This window comes from Orbicella faveolata, unplaced genomic scaffold (assembly GCF_042242905.1).
Source record: "Orbicella faveolata isolate gen_17 unplaced genomic scaffold, um_ofav_v1 contig_2, whole genome shotgun sequence".
NCBI classification, from domain to species: Eukaryota; Metazoa; Cnidaria; class Anthozoa; order Scleractinia; family Merulinidae; genus Orbicella; species Orbicella faveolata.
The window spans coordinates 26,872,414-26,885,362 of record NW_028301547.1 but is presented as its reverse complement, the minus strand read 5'-3'; the positions used below and the strand labels follow the sequence as shown (position 1 = coordinate 26,885,362).

The 12,949-nt window shown below is 41.6% G+C and overlaps 1 protein-coding gene across 3 annotated transcripts; it reads right to left on the bottom strand.

The window, feature by feature from the left end:
- Nucleotides 1–2,305: 2,305 nt before the first annotated feature.
- LOC110049851 (uncharacterized) lies at nucleotides 2,306–12,107 on the bottom strand. 3 transcript variants are annotated; one of them, XM_020755685.2, is made up of 2 exons: nucleotides 11,984–12,107; nucleotides 2,306–4,026 (listed from the first exon to the last, which is right to left on the bottom strand). In XM_020755685.2, exon 2 carries the CDS (start codon nucleotides 4,018–4,020, stop codon nucleotides 2,671–2,673), a length of 1,350 nt encoding a protein of 449 aa, XP_020611344.1. In that variant the 5' UTR covers nucleotides 4,021–4,026; nucleotides 11,984–12,107; the 3' UTR covers nucleotides 2,306–2,670. The 3 variants fall into 3 exon arrangements, with proteins under 3 accessions (XP_020611344.1, XP_020611345.1, XP_020611347.1); XM_020755686.2 differs by lacking the exon at nucleotides 11,984–12,107 and adding an exon at nucleotides 8,560–8,712; XM_020755688.2 differs by lacking the exon at nucleotides 11,984–12,107 and adding an exon at nucleotides 5,868–6,001.
- Nucleotides 12,108–12,949: the final 842 nt, after the last annotated feature.

The following is a 12,949-nucleotide window of genomic DNA, read 5'->3' as shown; positions in this document are numbered from 1 at the left end:
ATTGTACACTCCCACTTCAACATTAATATACAAACCGAAATATTGGAAGCAAATGCCGAACTGTTCCCCGAATGGTCCTCCGAATTAATTTGACTGACAAAGATTGAAATGGCTGCGTGATAGACAGTCAGGAGTCAATGAAATCGTGCAAGCCACGCCTAAACTGGGTAAATAAAGTTTCTAGCCCAGTAAAGCAACTTGCGATACTTCCCTTTGCACTTGAGTCGCGGAAAGGTGTCCAGATAGAACGAAGCCTCTGATTAGTCAATAGCACCGCCCATACTAAATTTCCGCCCTCCGGCCCTTTCTCGTTCCTCGGAGGAGAAGGAAAACGAAACCCTCGGAAGGAAGAGTCAGGCGGATGTTGAAATACTGTGGTGAAAACCTGTTTCCAGGCCACAGAAACAAAAATACTAGCAGTACACCACTTACAAAAAATTTTGGACAAAGTTTAATTTCGGACAAAAAAGTGTCCGAATAGAAGTTTGGGAGAACTCGAAAAAGCTGTGGAAACAGTCGCCTGTCGGCTCGTGTTCCCACAGCTTTTCTCGTTCTCCCAAACTTCTACGAGTGTTCCTTTTTACAATTAGATTATGAGCTCGAAATTTCCTAGGGGCCTATTAGAAACCAAAAAACCGCGCAAAAAAACGCCCAAAACGACAAAACGGCAATAAATTTCGTGCAAAACCGAAAACCGGAATAAAATCCCTCACTGACAAAGCTCTGGTAGAAGACGACACAAGTTCAGAGTTCACTGATCATGATGACTCTTCAAATGACTCTTCGACTCTTCGACATACGTCAAGCAGTCATTTGAAGTGATGTTTGTGTCAGAGGAAGAACTCCAACAAGTAAACTAGGTATGAGGGAATCAATGGGAGGAGACTTTTTTCAAGGAGGGGGGGGGGTTGGCCTTAATATTATCATTATGTGAGGGGGGGTTGAAATTATTTTTGCTTAATGAAAGGGGGGGGCATGAGTTAATTTTGGGGCATATTTCACGCATTTCCCAGCGCCCCACCCCCCCCCCCCTCCAGGTAATTATTGCACAGTCCCTTAGAGCGGAATTCATCTCAGTCTAAAAATTTCCTCTTTCTTGTAAATCGGCGCAACAGACCTATAGCAATGTGGAACTAGAAAAATTGCATGATAAAGTGATTTTAGATAATTCTTGTTTAAAAGAAACACCACATTCTCAAGTTGCTTTTTGATTGCTGTTGTCAGAATTTTCATTTGTGTAGGCACAATGGCAGCTGTATTTTACAGCTAAAACAGTCTCTGCTTTGCTATGAACGGAGCGAGTAAGCGTAATGTTATTCCCGCGACGAAGGTGGAGACGCTGCATGGTCCACAATCTGAGGTCAAAGTCCACAAGACATTATCCAGCCGCGTGATATTTGAGAAATAACTTCCTGCTTTGATGTTTTCATTGGCTTTTCATAGCTTGCTTGGCAGCCGTTATGACCAAATAACGGCTGCTAAAGAGACTAGGCTTGTCACGCATTCCTCTAAAAGAAAGTCTGTGTAGAAGGCTATACACGAGGTCCTTGGAATTACAGCGAGGTCCTTGCAATTTTAGCGCGTGACTGCAGAGTGTAATAACTTCCTTGGAAAAAAACAGAAAAACCGTATAATGTATTGGACAGAAACACCCGTGAAAGTTGACTCGAAAACTCGAAAACACTCGAAAAAGCTGAGGAAACACTCGCCTGTCGGCTCGTGTTCCTACAGCATTTCTCGTTCTCCCAAACTTCCACTAACGTTTCTGTTTAACAATTAGATTACGAGCTTGAGATTTCTATCGCGCGATAGTTGACGAAGGCGCAGCCCGAGTCAACTATCACGCATGGAAATCGAGATCGAATAATTGTTTTAGCATAAATCTACCAGTCGTTCAAAACTTTATCTAAATTCTCTTCACAGACACTTAGTGAGTAGCGTAGGCAATCAGAGAACGCTATTCGTGATAGAACGCACATGTTTTGGTTTTAATAGAATTTGCGTTATTTTGTCGTTGGTGTGTCTTCAAAACCTGAAGGCGATTGTTGTAAAACTATCGTTTTCACAAATGTTGTTTCAGTCTAATTCGTCTTTTTTGGATGATGCTTAAAACTACCTAGACTATGTTTCAGCAGTGTCCGAAATTTTTGTCTGAAATTTGTCCGAAATGAGGAAAAAGTGTCCAATAATTAAACGTCCGAAACTTTAACGGCTGAAACTCTTATAATTGGAAGTGACGTGATTTGTTGCAGATCTCGGAATTGATTACATTCAAGCAGAGAACACGAGGAAACAGTAAAGAAAATCTCGTTGCAAAAGAGCTTTTGAGCAATTTATTTGTCAATCAATACTCAAAAAAAAAGAATCCAGGCCAGTGAAACAAACAAGCTATACTTTGTTAACGAGTTTTAAACAAATTACAATCCCGCCTAAAAGGAATCAAATTAGCGCACTTTGCGGTAAACCTGTTAAACTGGTGCTAAAATCTACTTCCAACTTAAAACGTTCGACTATTGATATAAAGTCATGTTCCGCTCTCACAGTAAATCTTAGACTCAGTTATTATATTAACCATAGCTTCTGAAAATGTTTAATCTGTTCAGTTAAAGAAAGTCTCAAAATGGAATGAAATTAATCTAAAGAGCCTTGATTCAAGTTTGACATAGCTTCTCAAACTAGTCCTTCATCCAACATGGCCTGAGCCACTTTCACGAATCCACCGATGTTGGCTCCTTTCACGTAATCCACAGAGCCGTCTTCCCCTTTGCCGTACTTGACACACTGCAGATTAACTGCTTTCATAATTTGCTGCAATTTAGCATCAACTTCCTCCCTTGTCCAAGCACTTCTCATGCTATTTTGGGTCATCTCCAAACCGGACACTGCCACGCCCCCGGCGTTCGAGGCCTTGCCTGGACCAAACAGTACCTTGTTCTTCTGCAACACCCTGACCGCTTCTGGTTGTGTTGGCATGTTGGCACCTTCCGCCACGCAGATGCATCCATTCTTGACCAGTTCCTCGGCATCTTCTTTGCTGACTTCGTTCTGTGTGGCGCAGGGAAGAGCCACGTCGCACTTGATGCCCCACGGTTTCTTTCCTTCCAGGTAAGTCACACCGTATTTCGCAGCGTACTCACTAATCCGGCCTCGCTTGACATTCTTCAGCTCAAGCACATACGCCAGTTTCTCTGGCGTGATGCCGTCTGGATCATGGATAGTACCTGACGAGTCTGACAGCGTGATCACCTTGGCGCCAAGCTCAGTGGCTTTTTCAGTGGCGTACTGAGCCACGTTTCCCGAGCCAGAGATTGCGACCAGTTTGCCCTTGATGCTGTCACCTTTAGAATTGAGCATCTCTTGAACAAAGTACAGCAAGCCATATCCAGTAGCCTCCGGTCTCAGTAAGCTACCTCCCCAGGTCGTGCCCTTTCCAGTCAGCACACCAGTGAACTCGTTTCGGATCCGCTTGTACTGTCCAAACAAGTACCCTATCTCCCGGCCCCCAACGCCGATGTCACCGGCGGGAACATCCGTGTCTGGACCCACGTGCCTCTGCAGCTCCGTCATGAATGATTGACAGAAACTCATCACTTCGCTGTCGGTTTTTCCCTTGGGATCAAAATCCGAGCCACCTTTACCACCACCCATGGGAAGAGTTGTGAGGCTGTTCTTGAGAATTTGTTCAAATCCTAAGAATTTCAGAATCCCCAGGTTAACAGTGGGATGAAAACGCAGACCGCCCTTGTACGGACCAATAGCAGAGCTGAACTGCACTCGGTATCCACGGTTGACTTGGAAGTTACCTTTGTCATCTTTCCAAGGGACTCTGAACATGACCACTCTCTCTGGCTCTACCAACCTTTCCAGGATGTTTTCCTGATCGTATCTGGGATTCTTCTCAAGAAACTCCCAGAGGCTACTGACCACTTCTTCTACTGCTTGGTGAAATTCGTGCTCTCCAGGATTCTTTCTCTTGACGTAATCTAGAAACTCCTCGGGACTGGAATACTTTGAACTCATTTTGCTCTAATGAAAAAAAAAAAAAAATGAAATAATAAATCACATGGCACACCTTGCTTTTGCGAAATACTCTTTCTAGTTTCGATTGTTTAGCTCCAAGTAGTTTAGATAACTCAACTTGAGTGTGAGAGGATTTGGTTCGTCTTTTGAACTGCTGACGTATATTTGTATTCCGGTCATCGAGACTGGAGCTCCAAAGTTTTCGTCTCAAAATTGCTAAGGAACTGACGGTGCCTAGCCAACGTGCAGACAACCTTGATCCCAGGCTCCTCTCTTTTCTTGCACAGTAGAGAGAGCTTGGGATCGAGGTTGCGTGCAAACGTCTCACGCGGAAAAAGTCGCCTTTTCAGCGTGAAAAGGATTAATTAGTAGACGTGTGCACGGAGGATAATGGCAACATGATGCCGAAAACTTTCTGGATAATTTCAACTGGTCGCACAATTTTTTAGTTGGATAATAAGTATTGGAAATCTTTCGAGTGTGCCAGGAAATTTTTTCAAAAACTATCCACGCGTTTTCAAGAAGCCGCTTTCATTGGTTTAGAGAATGCTCTGGGAACGAACCGACTGGACGGCGGGAAATAAATGTGTTATTACCATATTGTAATTTTCATCGCCTTCGGGACAAGGAAGTAGTGTGTCATTTTCAATTTCGAGAGGTTATTAATCTTCGAAAAATAAACGACTATTTTGCAATTTCAAGAATCAATAGAACTGATCAGATAAGATTTCTGATGGTACCGTTCATTAGCAGTTGCCAAGAGCATTTCCAAGAGAACTACCCAAATCATTTCGCGGTTATTTTAGTTATTAAAATACTTGCTAATAGAAACTAATAAGGAAGCTTGCCATGTTTTCAATGGGAGATATGGTTTTCTTCAAACTGATTCAAACTACCCCTCAAGTCACCCTTATAGATTTCAAGCAAAAAGCGCCCTAAAAGCGAAATTGATTGAAAACCTCCTTAATAGTGGCTTGGTCCATTGAAGAAATCAGCGAATTCCACAGGAGGGCGAATTGCCATAATTAGCCCAAATCATAACAGATTAAAAAATTCATACCTCGCTTTCTCTGTAATCTACTTTAAAAGCCTTATGGCACTTAGTAAAAAGAAAATAAAGTTTGCCGCTGCGGAAATTTGCTTCAACGCTTCCGCATTTCAATGAAACTGTAATATAAATATGTTGCTATTTCGTGGAAATTAGGTCGAATACGCTTTAAGATAATATCAATTTTCCGCTTAGAAATGTTAGACCAAATATTACGCTTAAATTTGATAAAACTTGAAAAACACGTTGATTATTTTCGGAAAACAAACCCGTCGTTACATCTTAACCTGACATAAAAAACGGCTAGGTACGGATTCTACAAGACAAACCCAAGGTTGCAAAAGCTCTTGCGGTAAATTTAACTAGAAAGAGGGCGCAACCTGTAAAGCTTAATCAATTCTTCGTACATTTTATGAATGGGCTCCACTCCATTTCATACCGTGTAATGTATCAGATAGCCTGTGAACTGAAGAAAAACTAGGAAGACCACCGAAAGCAATTTCAATTCCTTCTTAATATTTTTACATTAAAGCGTTTAAGTCTTTTGTATCGCGCATTAATATCTTAAGAAAATTTAAACCGAAAAGGTCATTTCGGCTCTGATCGCGGATCAAGTCCATTTGAGTCCAGTTTAAAGTCTTGCAGTTAAACTTTGGCTGTTCTTTACTTCCACTGATTGCGCGTGGAAAGGTGAAGAATGTGCTCAGGTTTTCCAAAGAAAAGTTTGACTCAGTTCCCTATGAAATTTAACTGGACAGTGGTTTAAAAAGCTTACTTTACTTTTCGTCCCGTGTCTTACCTTACGTTTCTCTCCCTTCTCTTACTCAATGAACTATCTGGTACTGTATCGCTCTTTTGAATGCACAGTGAGTTCCCGCCGGGGTATCTAGAGGCGCACACGAAGACTAAGTGATAAAAATTGATTGCAGATGTTGTTTTTAACTTCTTTAAGGATTTCCTTGTTTTCCGAGAAAGGGAAGTGATTTGACGCAGCTTACAAAAACAACGGGAAGGAATGCTGAAGCGTTGAAGCGGCGGCTTAAGTAATTAGCGAAGCTTTTAACTGTAACCGAGACTGGAAAAGGTCAGAAAAGCAATGAAAATGTCATTGAGCGAGAGGACAGGTGTGTTGTACGCTGAGTTATAGCAAAATCTCCGCGTGGCGAATGTACCCACCTTTGCTCGGAGTGTCCGTTTAGAATAAAACTGGTTGCTTCTCAAGACTTGAGAATCAGTACAAAATGATTATATACCGTATTCCTACGAATTTCCTATAGTTACTGAAGGCCCCTTTATTCTTCAACGCTAGTCGATTCCGACCCAAACGCTTTGTTTTGTGACGTCCCCATGGATAATGCATTCTTTGTGATGTATAGCGACCCGTTCAAAGTTCAACGGAAATTTTGTGGACAGATGAATGGACAGCTGTCGAGATCTTCTTTAAAGCATTTTAAATTTTAAAATATATAATTACCTGCGATTTTGGTGCTGTGGTATTGGGCTATATACAATCGGCGCGCGGGTGCGATGGAGAGAAATACTTGAATTTGAAAGCCCTGCACCAACATTTCATTACAAAGGGATAGTTTCAAGGCTCGGCGCATATGCAAGCTATGATGTAGCCACCCAATTCCACTGTTTGTAAACCAATCAGATGGGAGTAGATAACCTGCGTGTTCGGTGCAAAATAAAACCGTGGGGCCAACTAACAAAATGCTCAATGCTGAATTCGACATTTTCTGCTCCCTGTACTCTGAAGGCCCCTTTATACTTCAACGCTAATCGATCCAGACCCATCACTTTTTAAAATTCAAATACGCGTTGTTTTGTGACGTCCCCATGGATAATGCATTCTATAATGTAATGCATTGAAAATACATTTGCATTTGTTTTAGTCTTTTTGTGACCAGTTCAAAGTTCACCGGTAATTTCACGAACAGATGAATGGGCAACTGAGATGTCTCAAACTTGATCAGCAAGATCCTTTTGCAGCATTTAAAATATAACCCGCGATTTTGGTGCTGTTTCGGACGCGAATCGCGTGTTAAAATGACGTGATCTGACAGTCGACGCATGCTTGAGCAATCCCCGGGGATCGAAGCAGTCACGTAAATTCTGTCGACTTTTACATCTCGGTAAAGCTCTCACTTGCCGACTGTACCCTCCTTTGCACAGAGCGTGCGTTTTGAATAAAAGTTGCTTTTCAAGACTTGAGAGTCAGTGCAAAATGATTATGTACCGTATTCCTAGGGTATAAAGCCCTCTGAGATGTCAAATGGCTGCAAAAATCCTCGGTAAAAATGAGCATTTTTTCACAAAAAAATGTTGCACTACGTAAAAGAAAAACTTTCATATTACACCCCTAATCCCCCAAAACGGTCACCTTGCTACGACGGTCACTTCTTTCTGTCCCCAGGGATGCCGCTGTGGAGAGGTTCGACTGCAATCTGGCCGCTTATTTACCATAAAGGAAAAATGATATTGTAAGGCCAAGTGAAAACACAATAACTGTAATTCCAAGCTACGTGGCGTGGATTATACTTTACATCATTCCCTTTCATCCTGTCTTGATTAATAAATGACAGTTCTTGCCGACCTAACAACCAAATTTGAATCTAGCCTTGCTTGCCTTACTTCATTTTAAAAAGAACAGCCCGAATCCCCAGGGCGGATAACAAAGGGAAATTATTTTCTATAGTGACTGAAGGGTTCTGTCTGCAACGCTAATCGACCACGACCCATCACTATAATTCAAATACGCGTTGTTTTGTGACGTTCATGTGGATAATGCATTCTTTGTAATACATAGCAAATACATTTGCATTTGTTTGAGTCTTTTTGCCGCCCGTTCAAAGTTCACCGGAAATAATGAAAACTGAGATCTCTCAAGCTCGATCAGTAAGATCCTTTTAAGCTTACGTTTACAGCATAAAAAATATCACCCGCGATTTTGGTACGTTTCAGACACAAATCACGTGTTAAAATAACGTGATCTGATGGCAGACGGCTGTTTGACCGTTCACGAAAATGAATTGTAACCCGACCGATGTGTTTTTGCATCACGGTAAAGCATCATGCGGCAAAGCAAATAAGCCTTTTCAGGAGGTGAAATGAATGGAGGATCGAATGAAAAAGCTAGTTGAAACACTCGACGCACGCACAAAGTTGTCGCGCGAACAAATTTTGAGCCAATCGTAGTGTGATTACACCGAGGTCAGTACTAATGAAACATAATTCGGCGAAATAAGCAAGCCATTTTCAGGGAATGAAACGCACTGTTTTATTCGACTAGCCGGTCGTATATAAACAGCTAGTTAAAATTTAAAAGCAAACCTATCGATGTTACATTAATTTCAGTGTGTGAGAAGAGGCCCACGCCTTGGCTCGATAGCTCACGCAACTATCGAGCATAAACCGTCGCTGTGCATGTAACATAGTACGTTGTCTACTATTTGTCAAATATCCTACGATAATAAGTGTTTACAGCTTACCCTAGTGTCTTTCTTACTTGTCTTTTTTGCAGTGCAGCTATGTACTGAGAGTTGCTACTCGTGAACGATGAACGCTCCCCACCGGCAACCGTTGTTATCGTGTACTAGTAATTACTCGAGCCTTACATAGCCCGGTTATACGTTAAGCATGAATTCGTCATCTGTCACGCTATCTATCGTGACGAGCCAAACAAAGTAATTTATCACACCCTCAAAAACAATTATGACTTGTTTCCCGCGCTGGACCGATAAATAACAAAGGAAAATTGAAGTGGAACACTCGAAAATTGAGTCAGGTGATCTCACGGACATAAAATATTTCCTCACCAGTCAAGTGTTAGCTTTCAGGGAAGTAATAACATGCACTGCACCCTTTTTGAAAACTCCATTTTGATTCGTTCTTGTTAATCTGCACCTCTCTTGTGTTTAGGGCATTGTTTCTGTTCTTTCCCTATTGTTTCGTTTGGCCCATAACAAAGAACCTTGTGCACGATGCAGGTCGACCCATAACCCGTAGTGATCTTTTAAAAAAATGAGAATAATTTAGGATAGTCGCGCTAGCTGTTTGTTTTTTCTTGTCTAGCTAGCTAACGCCTAAACTGAACGTGAATACAATAACCCATTTATGAAGAGGAACTTATCCTGAAGTAATCTTTCTTTTTCGTTTCACTGTTATTGCCTCAAAAAATAAATAAACAAACCATTAACCGTTGATTTCCAAACCTCATTTTATGTGCGTAGTTTCGAGATGAAAAATTAATCCTGGATAAAAACATATACCACAGATGTCAGTCACATACGCAAACAACATTTTATCAGGAACGCCCGAAGGTCCTTCATGGTCAGCTGGTGTTGTACGCTAAGCCAATTAGATAGTGCCAACTGTAGAGTTTCTCGTGGACTCTAATGTTTACTTTTTTTCCGACAGGTCTCAATGTGTGCGCTAAAGTCTGAGTTAACAAATGTTCACCCAACACGATATTTGACGAAATTAACTGTATCACCCAGTTATTTTAGGGCGTTACTGGGTAAAGCACGCGACAAACGAGGTGATTTTTTCAGGCGGGAAAAATTGCAGCAAATTTCGTCTCTACCTCGCTGCGAAATCCTTTGCAAAATTTATAGTCGCCAATAATCATAGACATACGAGCCGTGTCTAATCCTGTTTCCTTCGGGGATTACATTTCCTTAAAGTGTTTTCTTGCTCATACGGTATCCACGGTGTTGAATTGTCACGCAACATGTATAAAGCAATGAAATGTTCGTAAATCTTTAACCCGAAGTAGAAGCGAAATAAAGAACTTGACGCTTTCAGCGGGGAGCTCCCTTCTTTTGCCCTATCTTCTTAAGAATGTACCCTGCCACTTGCACAATGAGCGTGTTAGGCAAGGTACGTGAGCCTTGAGGGTATCTTAGATGCGCAGTAGGGAGTGAGTGATGTACACATCGATCATCTCTACGCTTGATCAGTTCTGACATGTTTTCAAGAAGTTGACCAAACGCACGCAACATCATGCAGGATGTGACACGCCCGTCGATGTTATATTTGCCCCATCAGACGCTATGTCGGAACAGATGTAGAAATTCGCCTTTTCACTGGTGCAACTTCTAGAGGACGATGAGAGAGAAGGCAAGGTCCAAACCTCGGCATAGATTACGCAGATTGAGGAAGACAAGGAAAGAGTTACTTTGCAAATACTGCACAGGAAGTAACGGCACAAGACGTTGTAGGGAGGCACTCCCTTATATGGGCTATGTATATAGGTACGTGCGGCCCCAAAGGGTATGGTTTTTCAGCCGTTTTGGTCATAAATAGGATATCGATTTTAGCTGATTTGGGCCATTTTGATCATATTGCAGATTTTGCTCATAAATAGGGTAAGGCTTTTGGGAAGCAGGCCGCACACCCCTACCCCACTTTTTTGGGAGTACCCCCCGGGGGCAGGGTAAAGAAATGTTAAAAACCCGTTGTGCCCCGGGCGCTTTGAAATAGGACGCATGTTGGGCTAGAACAATGCTGCACTCTGCCGCGCGGATTCTGTTGCACAAACGTTCCGTCCGAACGTGACCAAACAAGTACAATCTTATGCAAAGTCACAAACATGTTACGTTACCCGACAAATTTGACTATTTTCAAACTTTATCCAACATCTCCAACTTTTTGCAAAATCAGTTGTGACACTGTCAAAACGTGTCTAACGAGTGTTAGCAACATGTGTTGTGTTGTTCAACTATACTGTAACATGTTGTGTTGAAAACTGATCTTTTGCTTTAAGACCTGATGATTGGTTTATTTTCTTTATTTTTGTTTGTTTTGATTGGCCAGTTTGGTTCCCGGTCTCTCCCAGCTTTCTGAGTTCCATCCACGCGCTGCCCACCTTGCAAATGTAGCTTGAGCTATAAATTGTAATATGGCGACATTTGCTTTACAGAATACTCAAGAATTATGAGCACCCTATATATAACTGACACGCAAAATAACTTAAGTCACAAGACCTTGCGCGTGACAATCTGATGGCAGCTCCCTAGACGTTATTTCACCCAAATCATGCACATCACTCAATATAATTGATAGCTCGTTGATCGAAACAATTAATTCTGATAACGTGCAGCAAAGAAACTTGAGACGGTTCATTGACAAGCTATTATGCACCTTTATCTCTCTTTGTTTTGATAGCACACGCCCAATAAAATGGCACGAATCGGAAGTCATTCAATTAACATTCTGTTACCCTCCTGGCCCACCTTCATCACCAATGAAAGTAGCAAAGGTGGAACGTTCATTCGGAGACAAATGCAGCGTAAAAGCTGATTGAAAAACCATTGCATGCCATCTAAAGGGGCTCTGTGACCATCGAACAAAGCTGTTGTTTACACCAGCTTGATAGCACACTCCCTTGGAGGACCCTTAAAGAAGGGGTGTGTCTTAAAAGCTGCTAAGATAGCTTGCTCGCGTTCGAAGGCTAAATTCACTCTAAAATGAACAGCCTCTTTCTGTGTGTATGTTAATAGTGTGACCGTTGTATCTGAACATATTACAAATCAATAAACGCTGTGAAACTACTCAACCTTTAAAGGATTCCTGGGTTCGTGTTCCACCTTTATAATCATGTACACACACACGAACAGTCGACTCAATTTTGCTCAGTCACGATTCCATGTTACCTTGAAGCAACGAGTATTGCAATTGTCGCTTCGCTTATCATGCTGTAACTATAACTAGCGCTATAATTCTGCCAATAACCGTAACTAAGGCGCAAAACTAGAAACCTTAAGCGTGGATTTGTAGTAACTCGATGGGAATGGCGATTTCTTTCAAACATCACGGAAGTTGTGCCGAACATCTCACATTTGCATCAGTTACAATCACGAACTTTATACAAAGGTTCTACGCAAAAGGTTTACTCAAAATGAGATTATTTACCTTTCTTTGGTAAGCTTGATCGCGAAACTCTTCCCAGAAAGCGAGCAGGATTCAAGTGCAAAAAACATATTACAATCGGCCGATCTATTTTCACTGTCAATCAAAATCTGCGTGCGCCAAACTTCACGAGCGGACACGTGCAACAGGCACAACACACAGTGCAACTTTGAATATGGAGTCACGCGATCCGGTCACGCGAGTCACAAAAAATTCCGAGGTTTCAGAGATGAGTCTCGACAGAGGAAGTAGAACACTTGATGTAACTTGTATACAGAGACAGATTCCGTTTCAATTGCTTTGTAAACATTTACCTTTCAATGTAATATCGATGAACTCGAACGCTTGAATGATATCAAAAAAAGAATGACTTCACACTCAAATTTTGACTGCTATCATGGCTATTAAAACGTCTTTCAGCCTTATGGAGAACCAATCACTTATAAAAGTCATTTATACAGTGTTGAAGATAGACTGAGTCTCATGAATTGCAATCTTTGCTTTGCAACATTCAACTTTTGTTTTCGGTAAAATGCTTTGAAAAATGCACACAAAGATGAGAACTACATCGGTACAAAGACTAAAAAAAATTAATTCCATGTCAACGGCCGGAACATCACGTTTCCAATTCTGTCTTGGCCTGCACAAAACACGCTTAGAAGAGCAGTGGGAAATATTTATTACCTCAACAATTCCCTATCAAACAAATAAAAAAATAGCCTTTCGCAGAGGCAAAACTCAGCTTCACCCCAGTTTCTACCAAAGCCAGTCGCGTTTCTACAGAATTATAGTTTAACTCAGAAACAGCCTGCTCTGTCTTTTTTGTTGTAGATGAATGCATGAGTTGCAAAAAAGGGCAAAAAGAGATGGGGTTGGGAGGAGCTGGCAGAAACATATTTGTAGCTATTCGTGGCCCAATCGAGTTGCGTTACATGTTACGAAAAAGAGTCAGGTAACAGGTCACGCCAA